Source organism: Rhineura floridana, chromosome 9 (assembly GCF_030035675.1).
Source record: "Rhineura floridana isolate rRhiFlo1 chromosome 9, rRhiFlo1.hap2, whole genome shotgun sequence".
Classification (NCBI taxonomy): Eukaryota; Metazoa; Chordata; class Lepidosauria; order Squamata; family Rhineuridae; genus Rhineura; species Rhineura floridana.
The window spans coordinates 119,767,441-119,794,572 of NC_084488.1; the positions used below are offsets into that span (position 1 = coordinate 119,767,441).

The window sequence follows — 27,132 nt, forward strand, 5'->3', positions numbered from 1 at the left end:
TATTCTCACAGGAGAGCCAAGAGTGGCAATTGTCTACTGCTACATCTGGATGCTTCATTACCAAAACCAGGAACTGAGGAGCTTATTTGTGTATCGTATCAGTGCTTGGAGAAAGCGTGGTGCCTAAAATCTCCCGCCCTTGTGTTCAAAGACAGGTCTTCAGTCTGTTAAACAAAACCCTATCAACCTTTTCTTTTTCTGAGTGACTTGCCACCAGCAAAAGTGGTTTCTGACCACCACCCTCCTAGGTTTCCAAGATGGGATCTTTAGAAGGTGGAAGATCATGCTGCTGTAAACTCAACTAGGAATGCAGCCTTAAATCCTTCTCTTACCGCCTCCCTCTCCTCTATTTCTTTACACAAATAAAGACTACAAACCATTCTTTTAAAAAATAGATTTAATATTTCAAGTATGTTTTGATATCCTACACATTTCAGGGCTGCGATGAAAATTCACATAGCTCTCCACGTTCATACAAGATTAGAAAACAAAACAGAAAAATACTTAAAATAGGTCTTGAGCCGCCTTCACCGACCTGGTGTCTTCCAGATGTTTTGGACTACAACTCGCATCAGCCCCAGCCAGCACAGCTGATGGCAGTTGTAGTCCAAAATATCTGGAGGGCACCAGGTCAGTGAAGGGTGGTTTTCATAATAGCACAACTTGCATCATCGCCAAACTATACACGCCTCCACCTTCAGTGCCCTCAAAATTTACAGAACGTGAGCTGCTCAAAGCAAGACAGTTTAACAGTTGTGAGATAAGTACAGTCAGTCCACACATTTGCATGAATAGATATAGGCTTCTTATAAACTGGTTTATATTCAGATTAAAAAAACAACCTTTGTTCTTCTCCGCATTGATTGAAGAGGTCACACACAATTACTTTGTTACTTGTCAGGAGACTATAGATTTTTTTTCTTTTCTTTTTTCAAACAAAACTAAATGAATACAGATTTTCCCTTTGGTGTAGAAATCGCCAGCAGCCAACACGAGTCCAGACTCCACATCGAATCAGGATGAATTCAAAAGCTCCAGAAAAGCGCCAACTGCCCCAAAGTAACCCTATTTAAAAAAACAAAACCAGCTCAAATACAGTGGATCAGATTATTTGCCAAAATACGCTTGCCACAAAGATCAAGGATCAGCATATTAAATAATTAAAAGCTTTTATAAAGGCCAAGTTTGCTTGCTTAGATTTCCTTTAAAAAACACTGCGATGTGTGATCAAGACAGGGAAGTGGGAAAGACTAGAGATGTGAAGACCTGGGAAAAAATTGAGATTTTTGGGGGGTGGGGGTGGGGGGAAAGGACTTGTTTTTTTCCTGGGCCTTCACATCTCTATCAAAGTCCCCATCACACACCTTCTCCAAGGCCAGAGGAGATCTAGCTCCCTTTCCAGCACTCATCTGTCCATCCCCACCGCTCTATATTCAGATGAAGTACCTCTGCATGTGTGAGTAGGCTTGGTTTTTGGTTGAGTTTGTCACAGTAAAATTTATATATATATATATATATATACCCAATTATTAAATGAATTACAAACAGAGAGTTTCAAGATTATTAAACTGTCAAAATTTAATTACCACAGCACTGAAATTAAGGTGAAAACAATAAAAAAGTGCGCTGAGAGAAGATGCCTCCATTGCAATGCAACGCTTACCTCGTGTTCCAGGAAAAGAGCCTTCAGCTGCCCTTTTGACCAATAATCCAGAGCATAAGCCAAAAGTTTCATTGAGATTGTGTTGATACGCAAAAAGTTTCCCACAAAAACCACCCGATTAATGTTCTGCAAGAAGGGAAAGGCATATTAGACTCTTGCTATTTCTGTTCAGAGTAACGAACATGCTAAGAACATGTACTGCCATTTATATGATTTAGTTCAGCCTTTGCCAACCTGCTGCCCTCCCAAGTGTTACTGGACTAGTCCAATATCTATTCTACCCAATAACCAACATTTTCAGGTAATTTAGGTAAAGCACCACATCACCTGATTCCCTCACACTGCTTTACATTTCCAAGTTAGCAGCAGAATCACTGGAATAGGCCATAAAATCTCAGAAACTCAGAAGCTGGAAGGTTATTTCTACTTGGTTCCACCTTCTTCAGGCCTCCATGGTTGGGGTGGGGGGGTGGGGGAATGAAGACTTTCATGCCCCTATTTTGTCTCTTTTACACCCGTTGGTTATTGTGTGAGGCTGTGAACATTTATTAGAGAGCACAAGGGTGGTCCAAAGGAGGCAGAACAGATTCAAAGAATCATAGAATAGTTGAGTTGGAAGAGGCCTATAAGGCCACCAAGACCAACCCCCTGCTCAATGCAGGAATCCATATCAAAGCATTCCCGACAGATGACTGCCCAGCTGCCTCTTGAATGCCTCCAGTGTCGGACAGCCCACTACCTCTCTAGGTAATTGATTCCATTGTCGTATGGCTCTAACAGTTAGTAAGTTTTTCCTGATGTCCAGTCGAGATATGGCTTCCTGCCAACTTGAGCCCATTATTCCGTGTCCTGCACTCTGGGGACATCGAGAAGAGATCTCGGCCCTCCTGTGTGGCAACCTTTCATGTACTTGAAGAGTGCTGAAGATTGTGGGGGTTGAAGGGATCATTTGCTGAGAATGGCATCAGCAAGGCTGTGGAAGGATCCATTTCAGCCCCGCAGCAAAAAGGGGCAAGCTAGGATAGAGAACTAGATAATGAGGGACAGGGAAGGATTCGGAATGATAGGAACAGTTATTTCAGCAAAAGGACTGACCTGCAATTCCCAGGGTTTTCTGCTAGTTTTCACCTTATGAAAAAGTTAAAAACTGGTTGCCTCTAAGATCCTGCCTTCACTGCTGGCTGAGCTACTGTGAGGTCATAGAACACTCAAACATTTTAACTGCAGATCGGCAAGGGTCAGTCATAGTACATTAACTATTAGTATGCATTCTATCAAGGTGGTGGTGAGTTTGTCTTGGTGGAGGGGTGTGTGTGGAACTGGGATCTAAGGACAGGGGAAGCTGTGTCCAGTAAGGGAGGGGCAGCGGAATGACTCAAGAGGAGCAGATGAAGTTCAGATACTAGAGCAGAAATAAACCAGCGCATTATCTGTATTATTATCATTCATTTCATTTATGAATTCCTTCCCATAAGGCTTCCCAAAGCAATTGACAGTATAACATATATAAAACAATTGCATCTATAAAAATTTTTTTTAAAGTTTAAGCAACAACACCACCACATACACAAAATCAACTCCAAGACGGAGCCCCACCGGCATAAAGATTTCAGAAGGCTTGTTGAAAGAAGAACATCTTTAGCGGGCACTGGAAAGACAACAGCAGTGGAACCTGTCTGATACGTAGTGAGAGGAAGCTCCAAATGGGAGTACCGATGCCAGTACCTTGAATCTTATCCGGTAGCTGTAGAAAGAAGCTACCTTGCGGATGGAATTTATGCATCAGCTTCTCGTGTCCTTTTCTAAGCCACAAGTATAAGCAGCTATTCACCTTAAGACCGGGGGTTAAGGCAGGCAATTAAAATCAGGTGAAGCTGAAGTCCTGGCTTCAAGACCGATCTTTACACTTTCCTCCTCTAAACCCTTTTCTGCCACCTTTGTCTCTGGTTTTCCAACACATCCGTCACACCTCCTTGCCAAGCTACCACCTAAAGGCCTCTCTTCTAAGCTGCTATTATCTGGTGATGGGTTACAGAGGCAGGGAGTGTCCACGCTAGCTCTGCTTGATGTCTGGGGTCAAGGATCTGAGGAAGGCTATCCAGTTGTGCAAAGGATGTCCCAGGGCAACAGATGAACAGCCCTTGGCTCTTTCATAGCCCTGTACAATGCTGCTTGACATGGTTGCAACAAGGCAGCACTGTAAAGAAGCTGAAAGCCCCAAGCTTAGGTAGCACCACACTGGAAGCTGGAAGAGCTGCAGCGACTCTTGCCGTAGGACGGATCACTACCTGGCATGCTCCATCTGCCTCAACTGAAGTCCTCCACTTGGAGTGCCAGTTGCGATCTCTTTGCTGCAGGGAGGGCAGGAGTTTTATCCCTTTTGAAACAGCAAATTCTCTCCTGCAGACCCTCAGAAAATGGAAGCTCTCTGTACTGTTCCCAAACAGTCAAGTTCATTAGAAATCTGGAAACGTCATTTAGCTTGGTTTGCAATTAGTTTACAATATCCCATACTACAGGAGTTCCCAAACTGTGGTGCGTGATTCTCAGGTGGTCTGTCGCATGTCCACATTAAATGTCCATATTGACTTTAAATTTTATTTTTACTGCTTCTTTTACTGTGCTTTATTGTATTACAATTTGAATTTTACGGAATGCAAACCGTAATACAAAACAAGGAAACAATAAAATAAAACCAACACAGCGTCCAGCGCAGCGCACTATAATTGCTACAACAGGCAGGAAAGCCATTAAGTGGTCCGCTAAGACCGTCAATCATTTTCAAGGGGTCTATGGGAGGGAAAGTCTGGGAACAATTGACATGCTAGTCATTCCTGCTCAGCTCACCTTGGCAGCAACAAGAAGTGGCTTAGTGGCGTCACTCCACCCAAGTGCATTGTGGGGCCTGAATGTCATCCCTCCCACCCTGCCCTCCGGGAAACTCTTACGCTCTTACACCAAAGCAACAGGACAGCTATTCATTCATCGTTCACATTTGGACATACTGCTAAGCCAGACTTATTGGGGGTTACTGTGAACAAGGCAGGGCTGTGGAGTCGGTACGCCAAACCTTCAACTCCGACTCCACCCAAAATTGCTCCCGACTCCGACTCCACAACTCCAACTCAGACTCCACAGCCCTGGAACAAGCAGCAAGCATGCTGGTGCACAGTGTGTTACCACTCCCCCCCCCTCCAAAAAAAACAACAACTGGTGTGAGCAGCAGAAACAAACCAGGAATTTTTGGCTTCCGGTTACATCCAGGGATCGAGATTTGCTGCTCACCAAGAAGCCAAAATCAGCAAACCAACCACAAATAATGGCTCACAGTAATTGCTGGCTGTGGCCTGTTTGGGAGCAACAAGCCACCATCCTTCATTCAGATGTAATGGGAAGCCAAGGTTAGGAACGATCAGGCGGCATACACCGGCACGCTGCTTGCTCACAACGTATCACGGTGAAGAAATTCTAGCTTACAATGCCGTGCAAACGCAGAGAATGCTTTTGGGAGCCCCCGACCCACACGCACTTCCCTCGTCAGGCTCCTCCATGCAAGTGGGGGGTTAGGCCTCTCTTGCTGTACCTCGTTAAGCGCACACATTCGTGCTATGGAGCCAATGTTGTTAGTGATGGTGATCAAGGCTGCTCTCGCCAGGTCTTCCTTACTAGCCGCCTCTCGCTTCTCCTTGCTCATCATGTTTCCAAAGCTGAAGAGGAAATTGTGCACAAAAAAAATGTATATTTCTCCCCCTAAAAGCCTTTTACAAGAGAAACACACAAAAACAGTGTGAAAGCAAGAGGGGAATTCCAGATGTTTTTCCAGATGTAGAATCACAAACTGGGTTAGATTAGAATAGACGCCTAGCTCAACCCCTCTGTGAGGACACAGGATCATCCCACCCACACTTCGTCCCCACAACAGTCCACAGCCAGAGAGCAAGGGTACCATAACAAGTACTCACAGAGCAAAATGCAAGAACCAGTGCAGTGCAGTGGTTGAATGTCTGACTAGGACCTGGGAGACCAGGGTTCAAATCTCCACTCAGCCATGTAACTCACTGAGTGACCTTGGGCCAGTCACTGTCTCTCGATCTAACCTACAGATCTAACAGGGTTGTTGTGAGGATAAAATAGGGAAAAGGAGAACCATGCACACCGTCTTGTGGTCCTTGGAGGAAAGGTGGGATATAAATGTAATAAATAAATAATATAGCACCTTCAAAGAAAACAAGCAGAGCCACTCACTTCAAGAATGAAAACATTAAAAGTCTAATGCCACTGCCAGTTTGACAGAAAGTTGTGGGTAAAGGGATACAAAATATGGCATGGGGTGCATGTAAAAGAAATCCCACATTCAATGTATAAGGAAGATAGTGGCTCAGGGATCCAAAGCACTGGATTAAGGCTCCAGTTTCGTCAGGAGCGTGAATTTGAATCCCACTGCTACCAGTTGCCATTTTGCAACAAGGATGATCAAGGATGATCAGCCCTATGAGGAGAGACTGAAAGAACTGGGCATGTTTAGCCTTGAGAAGACAGGTTGCCACCCACAGGAGGGCCGGGATCTCTTCTTGATCATCCCAGAGTGCAGGACACGGAATAATGGGCTCAAGTTGCAGGAAGCCAGATTTCGAGACTGAACATCAGGAAAAGCTTCCTAACTGTTAAGAGCCATACGACAATGGAACCAATGACCTAGAGAGGTAGTGGGCTCTCTGACACTGGAGTCATTCAAGAGGCAGCTGGACAGCCATCTGTCAGGAATGCTTTGATTTGGATTCCTGCACTGAGCAGGGGGTTGGACTTGATGGCCTTATAGGCCCCTTTCAGCTCTACTATTCTATGATTCTGTGTATCATCTCAAGGAAGCTTTATTGGGCACTTCTCCACACTAGCAAACGTCCTGCCTCTACTTGGAACCACTCCCGAAGCCCTGGGTGAGGAAGAAGGGGGTTAACACCACAATCTTCCAACTGCTTTCTGGAAGAGCTGGATAATCCTCAGCATAGCTTCAGAAAGAGCATCAGGCAAAGCAAGGTGGTTCCTTGTTCTTCAAGCAACAGCTCACTGAGCCGGGATTGTTAACTCTTAACTGATCCACAAGAAAGCAATGGACGACCCATCTCTCCAGTAGAGGTCTGTCCAAGTACTGCTACCCAACACCCAGGGATCAAGCATGAATCTATGCATTCAAAGCAAAAAAAAAAAAAAGGAAGACAAAAGCCATTCTATTCCATTGTTAACATAAGTTTTGATTATTTGAATTTTACCTACCCCATCTCAAAACATTCAGGGCAGGCAACAGCATTTAAATGCAGCCCACGACAATAATTAGAAATCATAAGGACATAAGTGGAGTCTGTCTGGTGGATCAGACCAAAGGGGGCCCATCTAGTCCAACATCCTGTTCTCCCAGCGGCCAACCAGATGCCCATGCAAAGTCCCCAAGCAGGACCCAAGAGGAACAGCACTCTCTCCACTTCTGCTTCCCTGCAACTGGTATTCAGAGCCATACCACCTCCAACAGCAGAAGCCACCCCTTCCCTGGTTGCCAAAGCCAGACAGAAAATCGTTTTAGAAATGTAGCATGCTCCCTAAATAAGCTGCAGGCGAGGCCTCACCTGGATGCGACCGTCCAACCAGGCAGTCCAAATCTCTCATAGTCGCCGCCATAAATATCCCGCACTAATTTGTCCACTTTGGTGCTGTCCCCGTGGGATGCCATTTCAAGAGCTTCTTCAAAGGTGGAGCAGCCAGCCAGAAGGCAGCAGAGACCAAAGAAGGTTCCTCCTCCAAGGCTAGCAAAAAACAAAAACAAAAACAGACATGGAAATAATTTCTGCTGCCCAATGAAAAGGCTGGACAGGGTGGGAGAAGACAGAGAAACAACAGGCAAGAAAACAACTTTGCAATTTAGTCCTAGGGAAAATGAAATCAGCAAGCTAATCCTGCTGGCTGCTACAGTCTCCACACCAGCCTCAGACGGGCTGATGTGCAAACATGGCAAATCCGTGCTTTTTAAAATATTCTAAACACTAGTATAGTGGCAAATTCAGAAGTGCAGGGTCCTTTCATGATAGTCATAGCCACGCCCCCCCCCATCCGTTCGTTTTTGCTGCTGGGTTGAGAATGAGATAGTTATTCATGCGTTTTCCCACAACAGACATCCCTAGGAGCCAATAAGCAAGAAAGGGGAGAGTGTTAGCTACTGAGAAGAGTCTTCTCAGTAGCTAATTTATTTCCTTTCACTCCAATTGGCTTCAATCAGCAGGAAAGGACAAGAAAGCATGTTATTTATTTATTACATTTCTACCCCGCCTTTCTTTTTCATGATTGAAACCCAAGGCGGCTTACATATGGTTCCCAGGTGGTCTCCCATCCAGGCACTGACCAGACCTGACCCTGCTTAGCTTCAGCAGGGAGCTGGCCACATGTGCCTTCAGACCATAACCTGGGATGTTAGAAGACTCTTCTCAGTAGCTAATACACTCCCCTTCTATGGTGATTGGCTCATAGTATGCTGGAGACATAGGGACCACCCTTTTGACCCTGCTCCCCAAAAAGCAAGGGGTTTAAGACTCCAAGACCCTGGATGACTACACCCCTCATTCAACAGAACAGAACAAGAGAGCTGCTCACACACTTACAGCTCAAGCCCATGCAGGTTTTCTCAAAAATAAGTCCCATCATGTTTAACGGGCCTTACTGCCAGGTGCCCCAAACTCCAGCCTCAGTCCCTACACTATACAACTGCTTTACGAGCAGTGAATACACATGGCCATACGATGCCACACGGTCTCATATAATCGTGTCCAGGGATTGCAAGTCACCGATCTACGGACTGGACTCGCTTAGCAGATCTGAAAATGACAGGGCAATGCTTTCAAGCCTCACCTGGTCCCAGTGACTCGCTTGAAATCGTCTTTGGAATAGACAGCCAAGATGCTGACCCCAGAGCCAATGTTCACCAGAAGGAGAGGGTAGGGGTTCTCCAAGTTGAAGGGGAGCTTCTGACATTTCTCGGGATCAGTTGGATTCTCAAAATAGTAGCACTCTGAGTGTCCGTTGAACCCAACCGAATCAATGTATAAAACTCCTCTAATAAGGCAGTCGAGCTCATCCATTTTGCGAAGCTGGAGGTCACTCACCTGTTTGGAGAAAGAAGCTTTGAAGAAAACTAGGTACTAAAACACTTCTAGGAGAGATGGGAAGATGGCTTCAAGCAGTTCATGGTGGTTTCCTTCCTTATTCTCTTATGCATATCACTCAGGGATAATGACCTACTGCAAGGAAAATCCCTCAATGTCCAATATTAGAAATGCCCAAAGCCCGAAAGTTCACCAGCATCATTGCAAGTGAAAACAATTTATTCAACTCTATACTGGTGCGCTCAGCCAATAAACAATGGTTTGCTTTGATGAAAGGGCTTTGAGGTTTTTTTGCTTATTGTAAATTGACTGGTGAGTCCACTGCTTTTTATTAATTTGATGTGTTTTTAAGCATCACTGAGGAACCTTGCAGGGGAAAAATAACTTAGGCTGCAATCCAATACAGACTTACTTGGGAGTAAGTCCCACTGAACCCAATGGAACTTACTTCTGAGTAGACATGTATTGGACTGCAGCCTAACTCGGAGGTTCCCAAACTGTTGTCTGTGGCCCGTGAGCTTCACTGAGATGGTCTGCAGCATGTCCCCATTAAATACTTATACAGATTTGTAATTGTATTATTGTTTCTTTTATTTCTTATATTTTATTGCATTATAGATTGAATTCTACAGAATACAAACTGTGACACAATAAAATACAATATATAAGGAATAAAAGCAATAAAAACACAATCCAAAATTACACGGTCTTACACAGCACATTACAACTGCTACAACAGGCAGAAAAATCATTAAGTGGTCCAACAAAACCTTCAGCAATTTTCAAATGGTTCATGGGGGGGGAGTGGAGTTGGAAACCATTAAACTAAGTCATTACAAACTAACAGAGGAGTCAAGGCAAATGAAGAAATGGGGCACAGGAACTGGGGTAGAGACTGCAGTCCTCAGGGAGGGCACATTTGGGTTTTTCTGGCCAGTGAACATCAGCTAGGTTGTCTCACAGCAAACACTGGTAGCTGCGCTGACATTTGGTCACAGTGTTGCAGTCTTGATTCCCCAATAGTTCCACCGTTGGCAGTTGAAAAAAAAAAAGAGGACAGGCAGCTGCAGACTACATAACATCAGACTACATAACATTTGAGGATGAGAGAAGAAGCAGTGGAGGAACAAGAAGTTAGAAAGACCCAGTGGCCTCTAGCCAAATGCCCCCCCCAGACTAATTTATGCATAACAAAAGCAGGTGTGCTACACAATGTGCCTGGGGAGCATTTCTGTTCCTCCAAATTCCGCCTCCCAAAAATTCTCAGAAAAAGCTGATGCCTTACAGTGGGAAGGAAACACTTCTTACCGCAGTGTCTCCTTCCCCTCTCCCTAAAAAAGCCTGAGAACCAGAGAGGGGAGCAAAGGGAAAACGGCTAAGAGCTTGCAAAGCCTGTAGTGAAAAACTGGCAGAGTGCCGTCAGATCCTGTTCTGGGGCGAAGAAGGAAGGAAGGGGGGTATGTCCTCAAACTCAGTAGACACAAGCTTCTAATTTGCATAGCCCTGCCTAGTGGAGCCAGTGGGAGGAGCAAGCCATCCATGGCTCTCCACTGCAGGGCTGCTCCAAGCAAGGCAGATGTTCTACCAGTGAGGAATGCAGGAAGCTGCTTCATACGCAGGCAGACTAACGCTCTGCCAGAACTCAGTAACGACTACACTGACTAGCAATGGCTCTTTGGTGTTTCAGAAAGGGAGTGTTTCTGTGCTCTACCAGAGATGCCCAGGGCTGAACCTGGGACCTTTTGCATGCAAAGCATGTGCTCTTCTACTCAACTACAACCTTTCCCATATATATGTGTATATATACAGTAGGGCCCCGCTTTACGGCGCTTCGCTAATGCGACGGTCTCAATTAGATGCAATTAAAGCCCCACACATACTGCGCTTGTTCCGCTTTTACGGCAGTTTTCGGGCGTTGCACACCATTCTGTTGAATGAGTTTCGCTTTTCAGTGGTTTTGCTTTTCGGTGGGGGCCGGAACGTAACCCCCCGTATGAGTGGAGCCCTACTGTACACACGGACACACACTTCTCCTACTCCCCCCCCCCATCCTCGATTGTGGCAAGTTTCAAGGTACTCGTGATGGAAGAAGGTGGGCCTCATTTTTCTCCAACATTTCTTTCCAATGCTGCGAGGACCAGAAACATGATTTAAAAAAAATACGGAGATTTGCAGGTGTCTGATGGATATTCCAAATTCCAATGATTCACAGTGAAATAACAGGCATGATTCAAACCAGCACCCCTGCCTAATGAATGAAGAACAGCTGCCAGTGGATGTGGAGGGGATGGAAAGGAACTCCTTTCACTGCTGTTTCCCCTCCCTGGTTTTTAGTTATCTAAGAAAGTGTTTCAAACATGGTTCTGTAAGAGCATTCTACATGTACACAAAAACATGCAACCCAGTGGTAACGCCACAGAAGCAGGGACCTTTCACCAATTTATCACATTCATCACCACAATCGTTACAAGCTACACTCTTCAATCAGCTAAGCTAACACGTTACGCCAGCCTTTGCCAACCTGGCGCCCTCCAGATGGTGTTGGACTACAACTGATGGGAGCTGTAGTCCAACACCATCTGAAGAGCACCAAGTTGTCGAAAGTTGTGTTAAGACCATGAAGAAATGGCAACGACAGAGCTGCGGTAGCTGGCAGTATTAACTGATACCTTCATTGCCCCATTTTATTAGTGGAAGTATCATTTCAGGGAATGCCAGGCCAATGTTAAAAGTTTTACAGCCAGTAAACATCCATTTTAGAGGTGTGTAGACCAATTTTGCATTGCCCTTCACCTCAAATCAGGAAACAAGGCTGCCTCAAAGGCATTACAATGGAGAGTCATTGCAGAGGTTATTGAATGCACACACAGCCTCTATTCTGCAAGCTCTTAACCATGTGCTATTGCAGCTTAAGAGAATATAAGCCAAAAATTGCATACTGTGCGGAAGTCCTGCTCAAATTTATACGCTCCACCTCCTGTGGCACATAAGGTAGTGTGGAGGCTTGAGAAGTGTTTTTCGCTGCCCATTTGAATAAAAGCAGGCATGTCATGAGTAGGAAAGCGTATAAAGTGTAGATTGCCTTTGCGTCCACACAGCGTAAGGTCCTTCAGCTCAAGGTGGACATCCCGAATGCCTGTGGTTCCATAAGCGGTGTTGGAGGTCAGATATTTCCGAATGCTTTTCAGATTCTCCACTTCCTCCTCCTCTTCTTCCGTGGTAATGTCTTTTGGTTCAAAATAAACAAGCTTCACCAAAGTCCCTCCAATATCCAAGCCAAACCAAGGAAAGACTAAAAGGAATAAGGGAGGGAAAGGATCATTATAGAGGTGGTGTCACACTGTACATTTTAAAGCAGGCTAAACATTGGCTGCCACCATCTGCTTATAAGGGCCCATTCCAACCACTCGCTGAGCTGTTATGATGTCATGGAATGTTCACAAACATTTCATCAGCAGCACACGAACGCCCCATCAATTAGAGCAGCCTTTCCCAACCAGTGTGCCTCCAGATGTTATTGGACCACAATTCCCATCTTTCCTGACCATTAGCAATGCTGGCTGAGGCTGATGGGAGTTGTGGGCCAACAACATCTGGAGGCACACTGGTTGGGAAAGGCTGAATTAGAGACTTTGCAAGCAGATGTAAGACAGGAAGTGTGTTTGGTCAAGGAGGCTGAACACTGGCGAGTGGAAAGGGGGTCTAAAGATGAGGGCCAAGTCATAAAACAGACTTCAAATATAATGCCAACAGACTTTATGTATGCCTTCCCCAGACAAAATGGCTAGTTTTATTTCCAAAGACAGATGTGGAAGATCTGATTCACGTCCATTTCAATGTTTAAGAAGCCTTGAAAAGTCTGCTATAAAGAATTTATCTGAACAGTATTTGCTTTATCATTTTTACATTTGCATCCCAACTTCTGAACTGCCAAGGCTTGCCTGTTTGCTAAATATATACTGTATAAGTGCATATACCAACCGTTCCTGAATAGCCTCATTAAAATAAACAGCACTAAGGATAAAGATTGTAAACTACATTTATAACAAACCCTGCTATCGACAAACAATCAGTAATCCAGGATTAAAGTGGCAGCAAGTGATGTTACTAGGATCACTCGATTCTCAACATCAGAAGCTGAAGCAATGGCTCAGGGAACAGTCTTCTTCCCCCGCACAATGCTGCTGAGCTCCAGCACAAGCACACACAAATGGTTGTGTGAAGAACTATTTCTGGTGTTCTAGCACAATGACTTAGATTAGCAGAACAAGTACATTTGGCAGGGTGAGAAACTCAGCCTCCTGCACTTCCTCTGCTGCCATGAACAGAAAAAATACTAAAATAGAGGATTTCTAAGAGGACTTTCAGAAATCCCGACTTACAGATTTACAAAGATTCACGCTATTAAGCCTAAAGAATTACAACAGTTATATCGGGGTGGGGAAACCTTTCTTCTGTTGAAGGCCACGTTGCCTCTGGGGTAATCTGTTGGGCGCAGAGGGGGGCACTTGCCAGCAGTTGGCAAGGCCAGAGCCTAAAGTAGCCAAGGGTACCCTTTTCTTTCTTGGTCATCCCTTTTCTCTCTCCCCTTCCACCTCTTCTCACCCAGTGGGTTGTTGGAGGAGGACAGGGCTCTTGCAGAGGACTTTTCAAAATAGGTTGACAGGCACAGGTTGCCCACCCCCTATTTTGATCATCAGACTGCAAAGGACAGTCACTAATAGCCATTTCAACCATCGTCCATCCCACATAAACACACATGCAGAGCACAGCAGTGGTATGGACAGGAGGCAAGCACTGGGTGAAACATAAGAACAGCCCTGCTAGACTAAAGGTGTATCTAGCTCAGCATCCCGTTTCTCACAGAAGCCAACCAGATGGGGAAGTCCACAAGCAGAGCGCGAGGACAATAGCCTTGTCCCACTGTTAATTCCCCAGTGACTGGTGTTGCCTCCAATTCTGGGGGAGCAGGACACAACCATCATGACTAGTAGCCATTGTCCTCCACGAATTTGTCTAATCCCCTTCTAAAGCCATATAAGCTGGTGGCCACTGCTGCCTTTTGTGGAAGCACAATCCATAGTTTAACTATATTCTAACCAAGTTCTTCCTTTTGTCTGTCCTGAATCTCGCACCGTTCAATGGCATTGGATGACACAGGGACGAAGTATTATGAGAGACAGGGGAGGAAACCACTCCCCCCCCAAACCCCTATGCATTATTTTATCAACCTACATCATCTACCCCCCTCTGCTTACCAGCCTTTTTTCAAAACTAAAAAGCTTCAGGCATCGTCAACTTTTCCTAGGGGAGTTGCTCCAGCCCCTTAATCATTTTGGTTGCCCTTTTCTGCACTACTTCAATGTCCCTTTTGAGCTGTGGTAACCAGAACTGCGAAAGCCAGTGTGGTGTAGTGGTTAAGGCGTTGGACTACGACCTGGGAGACCAGGGTTCGAATCCCCACACAGCCAGGAAGCTCACTGGGTGACCTTGGGCCACTCACCGCCTCTCAGCCTCAGAGGAAGGCAATGGTAAACCCCCTCTGAATACCGCTTACCATGAAAACCCTATTCGTAGGGTCGCCATAAGTCGGGATCGACTTGAAGGCAGTCCATTTTCATTTTTCCAACCAGAACAGCACCCAGCAGTCTAAGTATGGCTGCACCATAGATTTATATAAAGACAATATCAGCAGTTTTACTTCTGAACTCCTTCCTAACATTCCCTAGCATGGAATTTGCCTTTATCACAGCTGCCCCACAACTGGGTCAACGTTTTCATCGAGCTAACCGCCATAATGACAAGCTCCCTTGACAGATCAGACCCATCAGCATTCATATGAAGTTATTATTTTTTGCCACAATATACTATACTTAATTACAAGGAACCTAAATTGCCATTTCATTGTCCATTCACTCAGTTTGGACAGATTCTTTTGGAACTCCTCATAAGAACATAAGAATAGCCTGGCAGATGGATCAGGCCAGTGGCTCATCTAGTGCTGCATCCTGTTTTCAGTGGCCAACCAGAAGCTTCTGGGAAGCCTGCAAGCAAGATTTGATTGCAACAGCACTCTCCCCCCCTGCGGTTTCCAGAAACTTCAATTCAGAAGCATATCTAACATTTAAGAACGTTTCAGTGGATACTATCTGGACGCAGTAATTTTAATTTGTCATAAGGCTAGAGAACTTAATCTCTTGCCTCAGTTTTTCAGTTCTGTCAAGAGAGAGCCAGAAAACGGCACCCTGAGCAGTAGGAGGCTAGGAGCATTTGCTGAGAGCTCAGCAATGTATTGCAGTTTACTTGGTTCCTAGTCTAAGAAAAATTCATTGCAGCAATTCTTTTATGCTTATCTTCCGGTCTGCTATTTTGTTATACTCTGCTACAACAGAACGGAGACATAATTAGTTAGGAGGAACTTGCAATCTTCGAGGATTGAAAAGCGGAAGGGAAGATAAGAAGTCTGGCAGCCGCAACAGCTTTAAGTAAATTGGACAGCACAAATAAAAGTGAACTGAGCAAACTTAAGATTTAAATTTTGCTAGGGCCATGAGCATCTTTGCTAATTGCTAACTGGTGATTTACAACTATCCCTATCAACACTGGAAACCCTTGGAAAACTCCTGCAACCTTTGTAACAAAATGGTCCTTACTAGGATGGGCTATAGAGACCAAGGAATTACTCTACTTGCTGGGAATATCCCTTTAAATCAAAGGAAAAGCCAAACAAAAATTACAGTTTTTTACAAGCAGGCCAGAAGGAAAGGCAGTGGAAGATGTGATCTCACGTTCCCCTAACTCCCAGAATACTATCCTCGCTTAGTCTCTGGGCCTTAAAAATAACATTTATGATCTAAATGAGGATTTATCCTCTGTGAACCTTGCACTGGAGCTGGCTTTAGCTGAGACCATACCATTTTCCAGGCCAACCCTGCAACCTAAAGAGGATAACCAATTAAATGAATTGATGCTAAGACAAGTTGCAGAGCTGGGTTGCAGTGAGGGGAAAGGAAGCAAAAAGGACTCCTTCATTCGGCCTGAAGAAACAAAACAGCCTGAGGCAGTAAATGGGGAAAGTATATAAGTGCCAATTGAAAGCTGTATTTTTGAAGGACCTTGAACATATCAAACCCTTTCTCTCAGAATTTAACAACCTTTTAACTACACTGGTTGAAATATATAAAAAGGCTGCCCTGGAACATGAAAGTGTGGATTCAGTAATGGAGCCAAGTGAAACTGGGGAGCAAACAAGTACATCTCTTGTGTCAAACAGGGCGACAACCAGGAAAGTGACTAAAAGAAGAGGGGGTAGCAACCAAAAGAAGAGTAACCTAAAGAAAACTAAAAATGTCAAAAATGCAAAACGCATGCGCTATTAAAAAAAAGGAGTTTGTGAAACTTTTTAAACTGCTAGACAAATGTCCTAAGCTAGTACAAAAAGCTAAGGAGAGAACTAAGGACAAGGAAACCAATGCTGATAACGCAAAACTCCATCTTGATGACACATCTGGGTCTCCCCCTACAGCCTGCCTTACTCACACCTTCACTTACATCAGTCCAGGCTAAGGTCCAAGATACCGGCACGCAAGATCCAAGGAAACCTTACCAGCAGAAGCGTGGAAAAAATCAACACCTGGAATCTAGTACTGAACTGCCAAAAGCTGGTTCTAGCAAACCACCCAAAGCCCAGGGGGCTTTGAACTCTACACAAACATAAACCACACCTGCTGGAAATTTTGGATGTGGCTCACTCTGGCATGCTTTCTATAGCAAATATTGCCCATGCGGAATATATATACTATAATTATATTCGTGCAAGTGCAGAGGTCACTTTCAGCGAGTGGGGCTCAGCTAGAATTGTGTGATTGTAGAGATGCCCTCACTGAATATAGTATTGTAATCTTCTTTGAGAATTTGGCTCCCCTCCTCCCCCGGCCTTGGGTTTCCATTGCTTTTTACACTTAAATACAGACAAGGGAAGGAGGTTGGTGGCATCAAAGAGCGGATTGACCTAGATACAGCTGAAGAAACTTCCATGGGGCATAAAGGCTTAGGTATCCAGGAACCAGAGGGGAAGGAATATGCGAGACAAAAATAAGGCGACAACCCTCTCATAAGGAGAAAGAACCATTCCTCAATGAGGAAAGACAGCTAGTGGACTCTTTTAGAGCTCTGCCTTGTGAGAACAGTTCTGTCAAGGTACAAGTATCTACCCTACATTTTCCACACTGCAGAGAGATGCAAAAAAGAAAAGAAAAATCAGTGTTTCCCAAATCACATTATCCTCCTTTAACTCCCTTGTGGGTCTAACCAGCTCTCACGCAGGTTTCCTCATCCTTTTTTTTATTGCTGGTCTTCACGTTTTTAGCATATACTCCAAAAATTCTTTGCCTGCAAATCCCTTTTCCTCTGCTTGCATATGCAGGCATGCCACTGTTACTGTAACTATAGCATCTTCAGAAAGTGCTGCCAAAATCAGAGAAACCAGTGCAAACAAGATCTTCTGTTTAAATGTACTTTCTTCACACAATAATGAGCAGGTGTTCAAAAGAGTGCAGAAGAGGCTGCATGGAGGAAAAAAACAGTGCAAAACCAACATGCACCATTTATGGGCTCTCTTTTACACCATAGTAGCACTGCAGTGTTCTGGTAATATGAGAAGTCAAGGCCCACACTTTAAAAATGACTGCTTTCCACCTTGACAATCATCAGATATACGCAAATGATCTTCTACACAAATCTACTGCTTGATGGGTCCACTATTCCATTTTTACTACTTCAGAGATTCTCAGAGCTAAGGCCCTTCAAGAACCATTCATATTAGTGCACAATAAATGTGCCGTTGTTTAAGAAGATTCACCTGCCTTTCCGTTAGCTAGGATGTCCTTGGCGGAGAATTTACATTTTTCCCAGCAATCCAATGCTACTCATCCCTCCTCTTCTGCCAAACTAGTTCTTGCATTTCAGTCTAGAGTGCAGAGAGGAATATGGTACAGCATGCTTAGTGCCTGTGGCAGCATTGAGGGACAACACACTTTCCACACATATATGATACACCCTGTTTTTTAAAATTACTTGTTCTCCAGATTCTTGTGTACACAAGGAACTCTACAGCAAGCGCCGTGAAAGGCTTTCAGAGTGGAAAAAAAACTGGCAAGAACTAGAAAAGCTACCCCCTCCAAAGCTATCCACCCGAGAGTTCTCAAAGAACTCAAATGTGAAATTGCTGATCTGCTAACTAAAATATGTAACTTGTCCCTTGGGTCCTCCTCCGTGCCTGAGGACTGGAAAGTGGCAAATGTAACGCCAATCTTCAAAAAGGGATCCAGAGGGGATCCCGGAAATTACAGGCCAGTTAGCTTAACTTCTGTCCCTGGAAAACTGGTAGAAAGTTATTATTAAAGCTAGATTAACTAAGCACATAGAAGAACAAGCCTTGCTGAAGCAGAGCCAGCATGGCTTCTGCAAGGGAAAGTCCTGTCTCAGTAACCTATTAGAATTCTTTGAGTGTCAACAAGCATATAGATAGAGGTGATCCAGTGGACATAGTGTACTTAGACTTTCAAAAAGCGTTTGACAAGGTACGTCACCAAAGGCTTCTGAGGAAGCTTAGCAGTCATGGAATAAGAGGAGAGGTCCTCTTGTGGATAAGGAATTGGTTAAGAAGCAGAAAGCAGAGAGTAGGAATAAACGGACAGTTCTCCCAATGGAGGGCTGTAGAAAGTGGAGTCCCTCAAGGATCGGTATTGGGACCTGTACTTTTCAACTTGTTCATTAATGACCTAGAATTAGGAGTGAGCAGTGAAGTGGCCAAGTTTACTGATGACACTAAATTGTTCAGGGTTGTTAAAACAAAAAGGGATTGCGAAGAGCTCCAAAAAGACCTCTCCAAACTGAGTGAATGGGCAGAAAAATGGCAAATGCAATTCAATATAAACAAGTGTAAAATTATGCATATTGGAGCAAAAAATCTGAATTTCACATATACGCTCATGGGGTCTGAACTGGCGGTGACCGACCAGGAGAGAGACCTCGGGGTTGCAGTGGACAGCACGATGAAAATGTCGAGCCAGTGTGCGGCAGCTGTGAAAAAGGCAAATTCCATGCTAGCGATAATTAGGAAAGGTATTGAAAATAAAACAGCCGATATCATAATGCCGTTGTATAAATCTATGGTGCGGCCGCATTTGGAATACTGTGTACAGTTCTGGTCGCCTCATCTCAAAAAGGATATTATAGAGTTGGAAAAGGTTCAGAAGAGGGCAACCAGAATGATCAAGAGGATGGAGTGACTCCCTTACAAGGAAAGGTTGCAGCATTTGGGGCTTTTTAGTTTAGAGAAAAGGCGGGTCAGAGGAGACATGATAGAAGTGTATAAAATTATGCATGGCATTGAGAAAGTGGATAGAGAAAAGTTCTTCTCCCTCTCTCATAATACTAGAACTCGTGGACATTCAAAGAAGCTGAATGTTGGAAGATTCAGGACAGACAAAAGGAAGTACTTCTTTACTCAGCGCATAGTTAAACTATGGAATTGGCTCCCACAAGATGCAGTAATGGCCACCAGCTTGGATGGCTTTAAAAGAAGATTAGACCAATTCATGGAGGACAGGGCTATCAATGGCTACTAGCCATGATGGCTGTGCTCTGCCACCCTAGTCAGAGGCAGCATGCTTCTGAAAACCAGTTGCTGGAAGCCTCAGGAGGGGAGAGTGTTCTTGCACTCGGGTCCTGCTTGCGGGCTTCCCCCAGGCACCTGGTTGGCCACTGTGAGAACAGGATGCTGGACTAGATGGGCCACTGGCCTGATCCAGCAGGCTCTTCTTATGTTCTTATGTTCTCTCTCTGTTTTAGGGTGCATGCTCTGCACCGCCTCTCCAGAGATGGAGCATACATCGATTCTGCTTGAGGAAGGCGGAGTAGAATGGGCTGCTATCTCCAACCAAGACAGTTTCTTGGCAGAAGATAAGGATGTCTTGCAGCCACTGTAGTAGTAATTCCAGACTCAGTTACTCCAATCCTGCCTCACACATAAAACGGACTCAACCTTCAAGCTGCTCTCCCCTGAGGGATTGTAAAATACCCTCTTTTATCCTATCCATTGGCTAGGCTGATTTCACAGCAGGAGGAATAGACCCAGCTGCGCCACACAATTTGAGGTAGGAACTGTTATGGATGGGCCCCCAGTTCCATTGAAGGAGGTGATGTCATGACTTTTGAATCAAACAAAGAGTGTCCCATATCTGGCATTAAGTGGCATTTATTTTCTCTCCACCTCTGTCAAGCAGCTAGAGAAGACTGCCTTTCAGCATGTACAAAAAGCCCTGCCCACATCACCGTGATAATAGCCACACATGTAGTGACAGGGCTGTGCCTCCCAGGCAAGGCCTGATCCCCACAAACACAATGATTTGCTCTTCAGGTAGCCAAGGTGCTTGAGGATCTTATATCCCAAAGGTTCAAAATCCAGGAAGCAAATGAGAAAAAAGCCAGATTTATCAGAATGTCTTCAAATCTCACTTAAAAAAAATCTAACCTCCAGAACATCCCAAACTGCAACTTGTAGCCGCACTCTAGTACTGGAGATGTTCAATATGATTACCAGATGCGCCCCAGTGTGCGTAATGATCATGCACTATTCATGCAGGTTGTGTCTATCACAATTCTTGTATGATAAAGAACATGCAAACAAGCAACACCCCTGAGATGCATAAAACGAGCTAAACCAAAGAAACATTTGCCCAACCCCTATGCCAGGATCTCCATTTTCTTTGCAGTTTATCAGCTGCAACAAAGAAATTTGAAATGATGTTATTATTTTATCAAGTAGGGAAAAATAAAAGTAGGGAGCTTTTGGGAATATCTTAGAACTCTACAAACAGGGCATAATTTCCGCAGCTAACTGTCAACACCCCTTTCAACTTTCCTCAGACTTAATTAACCAGAACGTTCAATTACACAACAAAGGCAGCCCTATGACATCATTCCCTTAATTCCGCTTGCCACACTTTCTCCACTCTCAAGCGACTTCCCTTCCCTCTTCTACTCGCTCCATGCCTTCGCCCCTTCACTGAGGGCATGCCCCACTCAGGACCACTAGCACACATTCAGCCAGTCTGCACCTCAGTGCACCCCATTTCATTTTCGTTGAAACACCAAGGCCTCCCCTAGCTCAGCCTTCCCCAACTTGGCACCCTCCAGATGTTTTGGACTACAACTTCCATCATTCCTAGCCAGCACGTGCTGGCTGGGGCTAATGGGAGCTGTAGTCCAAAACATCCAGAGGGCACTTGGTTAGGAAAGGCTGGGTTAGCCCATCTACACTTAAAAAAAAATACCTTTTTCAACTCTCAATTAATTAAACCAGAATAACTTCCAGCCCCCTAGCTCTTGAGCTACAATCACAAGGTTCTTTTATAATAATTGATTTGTGGACAGAATCAAGATTCAGAGCTGGCTATTTCATGGTTGCCATGCTGAGATAGCAACTTCTTGTTTAGGCAGTCAAGGGGTTCCAGGGTTTCACTTTCACCACCTTGCTGACATCTCTGTGTAATCAAAAAGAATGGCCATATTAACCTGTTGCAGCAAACACAAGGGTCTCGTGGCTTAAAGGTTCGTTCGTTTACCATGGCATGTGCTATGTGTCATTCACTAGATTTGAAGAATGGACAGCGAATATGACTCTGGCTTAATGTTGGACACAGCAATCCAGTAAACCAGAAAGAAACGCCCTGCAAAATGAGATCTAAAAAGAGTGCATACCTACTAAAATCAGACATGCCATGTGCAAGTCAATTGTTTTAAAATCTCATCTAGGGACACATTTCCTCTATTAGGCTTAGTGTATGAACATGTATATAAATGTACCTTGTATCTGCTGTCCACTTTATGCAAAAGCTCACAGTTTGACAGTGGTCCCTACATTACACTAAGCTCTCATCTCCAGGTCTCTCTGCCATCTGAGGAATGGCAAGTGGCTATCAGCAACAAGGCTTTCTCAGTGGTGGTTCCCTGACGGTGGAGTGCCCTCCCCAGGAAGACCTGCTTAGCATTTAAATTTTATGTTATTTTAGCACTAGGTGAAGACTCCCCCCCTTCCTTTCAGCCTTTTAATTCAATTTCATTCACTTTATCTCACTGGGTTCTTTGTGTTTAAAATGTTATATCAAATAGGAGCAGTATATAATCATTTTGACATTGTGTAAGCTGCCCAGGGGATTTTATTGAAGGATGTGGTATAAACCTGCACTATAAATACATAAAACCAAAGGGTCACAAGGCCATACAGATAACACAATTAAAAAAAAAGATCTCCACCCTAAGGAAGCTTACAATTTCAATAACTTCAGCTGCAAACTCCAGCCACCAAAACATCAGATGAGGACCAGGGAGACCCAAGTTCAAAGCTACACTCAGTTATGAAGCTCACTAGACAACTCTGAGGCAGCAACTGTCCCAAGGTTCTCCAATGAGCTTCTTAGCTGTGTAGGGATTTGAACCCTGGCCTCCCAGGTCCTAGTCTGATACTGTAACTACACTTCACTGACTCTTCACAACAACCCTGTGAGGTAGGTTTGGTGGGGAGATTTAGTGGTGGGTGTTGCTGCCTCAAAGTTGCCTAGTGAGCTTCATAACTGAGTGTAGCTTTGAACTCGGGTCTCTCTGCTCCTCATCTGACATTTTGGTGGCTGGAGTTTGTGGCCAAAAAGCTCACTGCAGAACTTCAAGCCAGTTACTATCTCTCTTAGCCTAACCTACCTCACAGGGTTGTTGTGAGGATAAAACAGAGGAAAGGGGAGACAACTATACTCCTTGGATAAAAAAAAAGTGGGATATAAAAGTAAAAAATAAATAAGATGGAAAGGGAAGATTGGAAGTATGTACAATACACACTCAGAAGAAAAGCAGAAAAAAATGTAAAATAAAACCATACCGTTTTTTTTAAAAAAAAAAACAAGCATGGGAAAAGCAGTAAGAGCTCATGTTAATGCTCCTGCATTGAGCAAGAGGGTGGACTCGTTGGCTTTAGAGCCCCCCTATAAAATCTACTATTCTGTGATTCTAAGCGACGTCCGGATAGAGTAGTCAGGTCGCTCCGCCCCTCCTAGGCCCCGCCCCTACTCGGCATTGCCCCGCCCCCTCCCCCCTAGTCGCGCCTCCGGCCCAGCGCCCCCTAGCGGTCACTCACGAGGGCGGTTCTTGCGGTAGGAGTCGAGGCGCGGCCGGAAGGCGGGGCCAGGGCGCTCCTCGCGGCCCACGGCGGCCTCCGACCGCCCAGACCCACCACTGCGCCGCCGCCCGTTTGGGGCCGCAGGGGCAGGCCCTCGCCTCAGCCGCTGCTCCGCGGAGACTCCGGCCTCGCGTCCCGTCTCGATGGTGGGCGGCGGCAGCTTCGCCTCATCTTCCCCCTTGCCGCTTCCATTCTGCAGCGGCTCCATCCGCAACGCTGCCTGGCCCCATTCGCCGCGCCAACAGCAAACACTGCGCCTGCGCCAAACGCCCTTTTCGCTCCCTCCACTCCCTAGCGAAGGTGGAAAAGATGAGGTTCCTTCAACCGTCTACCAATCAGAGCCGTCTTTGTCTAGAGCGACCGTTGATGTGTCCGATAGGATAAGGGCAATATTTATGGGGCGGGAGCAAATAACAAATATCTCCAATTAACGTCGTCCGCCTAAGGAGATTGACAACAAAAGCAATTTTTTTTAAAAAAAACTTAAACAACGGGCCTGGTGCGGGGGATCAGGCTTCAAGAGGCGGGACGTGAAACTGAATCGTTGTAGCCAACCGCCTCCGTCAGAAGGAAGAGCGGCGGACGCGCGCTCCAGTAAGAACGGCGGCTCTCGGCTGAAGGGCAGGACCAGGGGGATGATTGGCACTTCAAGTATCCATGACTACCCAGTAAAAAGATTTGGTGCGGAGAAAGGGGTGTATAGATGCACATCTAGTATACTATTTACATATGCAGATTACAAATGGGATATTCTTTTTTTTAAAAAACAGAGAAACATTATTTGTAGTGTGTTGGAAACACCTGACAAACGTTACCTGAATGATACTTGTAGCAATGCTCCTTAATACATCCAGACAAGCACGCCCAGTAGTGGGTTGCTCTTGGGCCTTTAACGGCGACTTGAATTGATCCTCCCTCAGTAGCTGTAGCTTGTCACGACATGGGGATAGATACACATCTATGACGTGCGATGTTCCAGTTACCTTGGAGAGAACATGAAGGTGCCTTTCCAGGTACAGCTACAGTAGCCAGTAAAACATTTGGCAACCCTACTCATCTGTACATCTTTCCACCAGCTTTAGTTCTGCCAGATCTATCTTCTTCTTTTTTACTGCTCCTGTCCCTGCACACTCAGGAATGAAGCTGAGTGTGCTATACTGTGGCAGAAAAAAATAATCTTGTGGCACCTAAAAAAAGAGTATGTCTGCTGGATGCGGCCAATGGCCCACCTAGTCTGGCATCCTGTTCTCACAGTGGCAAACCAGATGCCCATGGGAAGCCCACAAGCAGGACCTGAGCGCAACAGCAGTCTCCCCCCCCCCCCCCCGGTGGCTCCTGGCAGCTGGTATTCAGAAGCATGCTGCCTCCAACTGTGGAAGGAAAGCATAGCCATTGTGGCTAGTAGACGGTAGCTATTGATAACCTTATCCTCCATGAATGTGTCCAATCTTCTTTTAAAGCCCTCCAAGGTGACGGTCATCACTGCCTCCTCTGGGAATGATTACTCACCATTTCTCTAAACTAAAAATCCCCAAATGCTGCAAACTTTTCTCAAAGGGAGTCACTCCTTTCCCCTGATCAATTTGGTTGCTCTTTTTTGAACTTTGTCGAAATCCGCAACATCCTTTTTGAGGTGCTGCATCTGGTGTAGTGATTAAGGTGTTAGACTACGACCTGGGAGACCAGGATTTGAATCCCCACATAGCCATGAAGCTCATTGGGTGACCTTGGGCCAGTCACTCCCTCTCAGCCTCAGAGGAAGGCAATGGTAAACCCCCTCTGAATACCACTTGCCATGAAAACCCTATTCATAGGGTCGCCATAAGTCGGAATCGCCTTGAAGGCAGTACATGTACATTTACATCTGTTAGAGATTAAAAAGGTGAAGAGACGTCAGCATTATCTCCATGCTAGGAAAAATTCGCCTGCCAAATTTCCATGAGTGCAGAGAGCCTCAAAAAGCAAAGGAACACCAAGCTGTTCAAAAGTGGCAACCCTTTTTCCTGGACCTTCAGTTACCACGCAGGAGGAAGGGCTGTGTGGCTAAAATGAGTGCATTGAGATTGGTTTCTGAAACAAGTGTTCTCACACTGGTTGTGTTTCACCTGCAGCAACTTCTGATTTGTTTCCAGGCCCAATTCAACCAACTAATTTTGACCCATATAATCCTACATGGCTTGAGACCTTGCTAGCTGCCATTAAACTTTAAGCATTTTGGCTATTAGAGATCTTTCCAGACATTTTTATCCCCCGACAAAGGTCCAATATATTAGAGGCCAAAACATGTTGGGCTTTCCTAAGAAATATATTTTCTTTCTGTGATTCTTTGGTTGCTGACTGCTTTTGGTTTCCAGTCCTAGGAAAAGCTGACCTGGTGAGACTTTTGTTGTTGTTCTCTCAGCCCATTTTAAGTCTCTGTGATATGGATGGTGGGATCTTGGTCCTGTATTTGATGGTGATTTTAGCTCTTTTGCTTTTTATTGTGCTGGTCTATACTATGTTCTTTATATGCTCTTAAACTAGTTGGATTTTTAAGATTATTGTGGATTTACATTGCACCATTGTCTTGTTGTGATGTTTTATTTTTCTCTACAATGCCTAAATAATTTATTTTGAGATTTCTTATAAATATAAACAATAAATACATAAATCTAGGCTAGTGAAACAGTTTACACATAGTATGGTACATAGCAAAGCTCTCATTTACACTAATGGCCTTTTGAGACAATTGTGTATTAGTGCAAAAAGTATCCCAGTTTATTGCTTTGTTGTTATGGGGGATGAAGACAAAGATGGCCCTTCTGTTGTGTGAGAAAACACATTTCCCTGGCAATTAACCACATTTTGTCACAGTAAAACAAAACAAACTTGCACCACACAGGCACTTCCATTGCAATTGTGAGTAGCATGCGGACTGCAACCGCTCACATCAGAGGCATAGATTGGAAAGTTTCAGTGACATCACCAGAGACAAGTGACACAGTGGTAGCTATTTCATTTGGTATTTTGGAGAGGGTTGGGGGAGTGACCCTGAAAAGAAATGGGGGTGCCACAGCATCTGATTGTCCTGATGCGCAACCTATACTCTGGACAAGAGCAGAGGCGTCACTACCAGGGTGCGGGGTGTGTGGATCACACCCGGGTGACACCATGAGGGGGGTGACACCCAGAGCCGCACCCCCCGCACGTGATGCCGCTCCCCCCCAGCACCCGGTCCAGTGCGCGCTGAAAGCAGGCGCCCGCTCACTGGCGGTGAAGCCTGGACGGGCCTTCCACCGTCAGCCTGGAGCGTGTGGTGAGCGCACAACCAGCCACCCCTGTCCATGCCCCTGGGAGGGCGCGCACCGGAGGTCCGCACACACACCCCCGCACTCCTGCTAGTGATGCCGCTGGACAAGAGGCTACTCTAAGGACAGAATATAGAGAAACTTATTGGTTCCCATTTGGAAAGGGTGTGAGACAGGGGTGTATTTTATCACCCTACTTGCTTAATCTATACACAGAACATATCATATGGAAAGCAGGATTGGACCAAGATAAAGGAGGTGTGAAAACTGGAGGGAGAAATATCAATAATTTAAGATATGCAGATGATACCATACTCTTAGCAGAAATCAGTAATGATTTTAAACAAACGCTGATGAAAGTTAAAGAGGAAAGCACAAAAGCAGGACTACAGCTGAATGTCAAGAAGACTAAAGTAATGACAACAGAAGATTTATGTAACTTTAAAGATGAAAACGACGACATTGAACTGGACAAGGATTATACCTCAGCACAGTCATTAACCAAAATGGAGACAATAGTCAAGAAATCAGAAGAAGGCTAGGACTCTCAGAGAACTAGAATGCAAAGATGTATCACTGAACACTAAAGTCAGGATCATTCAGACCATGGTATTTATTTATTTATTGCACTTGTATAGCTCTCTGGGTGGTTTACAGCAATCAAAAACATTAAAACAAATATACAATTTAAACACATATTTTAAAATTTAAAACAATATAAAAACAATATAAAATGCATGCTAAAATGCCTGGGAGAAGAGGAAAGTCTTGACCTGGCGCCGAAAAGACAACAATGTTGGC

General features: G+C 44.9%; 1 protein-coding gene across 3 annotated transcripts; it reads right to left on the reverse strand.

Annotated features, from left to right (window-relative positions):
• Positions 1-379: 379 nt before the first annotated feature.
• PANK2 (pantothenate kinase 2) lies at positions 380-23,404 on the reverse strand. Of its 3 annotated transcripts, XM_061583485.1 has the most exons (7): positions 23,003-23,395; positions 11,751-12,103; positions 8,558-8,811; positions 7,285-7,461; positions 5,247-5,370; positions 1,664-1,789; positions 380-1,065 (listed from the first exon to the last, which is right to left on the reverse strand). In XM_061583485.1, exons 1-7 carry the CDS (start codon positions 23,250-23,252, stop codon positions 1,015-1,017), a joined length of 1,335 nt encoding a protein of 444 aa, XP_061439469.1. In that variant the 5' UTR covers positions 23,253-23,395; the 3' UTR covers positions 380-1,014. The 3 variants fall into 3 exon arrangements, 2 of the variants coding, with proteins under 2 accessions (XP_061439469.1, XP_061439470.1); XR_009757786.1 differs by lacking the exon at positions 5,247-5,370 and having other exon boundaries at positions 23,003-23,404; XM_061583486.1 differs by lacking the exon at positions 23,003-23,395 and having other exon boundaries at positions 11,894-11,983.
• Between the last annotated feature and the right edge of the window lie 3,728 nt (positions 23,405-27,132).

Coding starts and splice junctions, on each gene's coding strand:
- PANK2 (XM_061583485.1), bottom strand. CDS start 23,252: ATGGAGCCGCTGCAGAATGGAAGCGGCAAGGGGGAAGATGAGGCGAAG. Junction 12,104..23,002: donor CTACCGCAAGAACCGCCCTC/GTGAGTGACCGC, acceptor TATTCCTTTTAG/TCTTTCCTTGGTTTGGCTTG. Junction 1,790..5,246: donor GAATGTGTGCGCTTAACGAG/GTACAGCAAGAG, acceptor CCCTTCTTGCAG/AACATTAATCGGGTGGTTTT.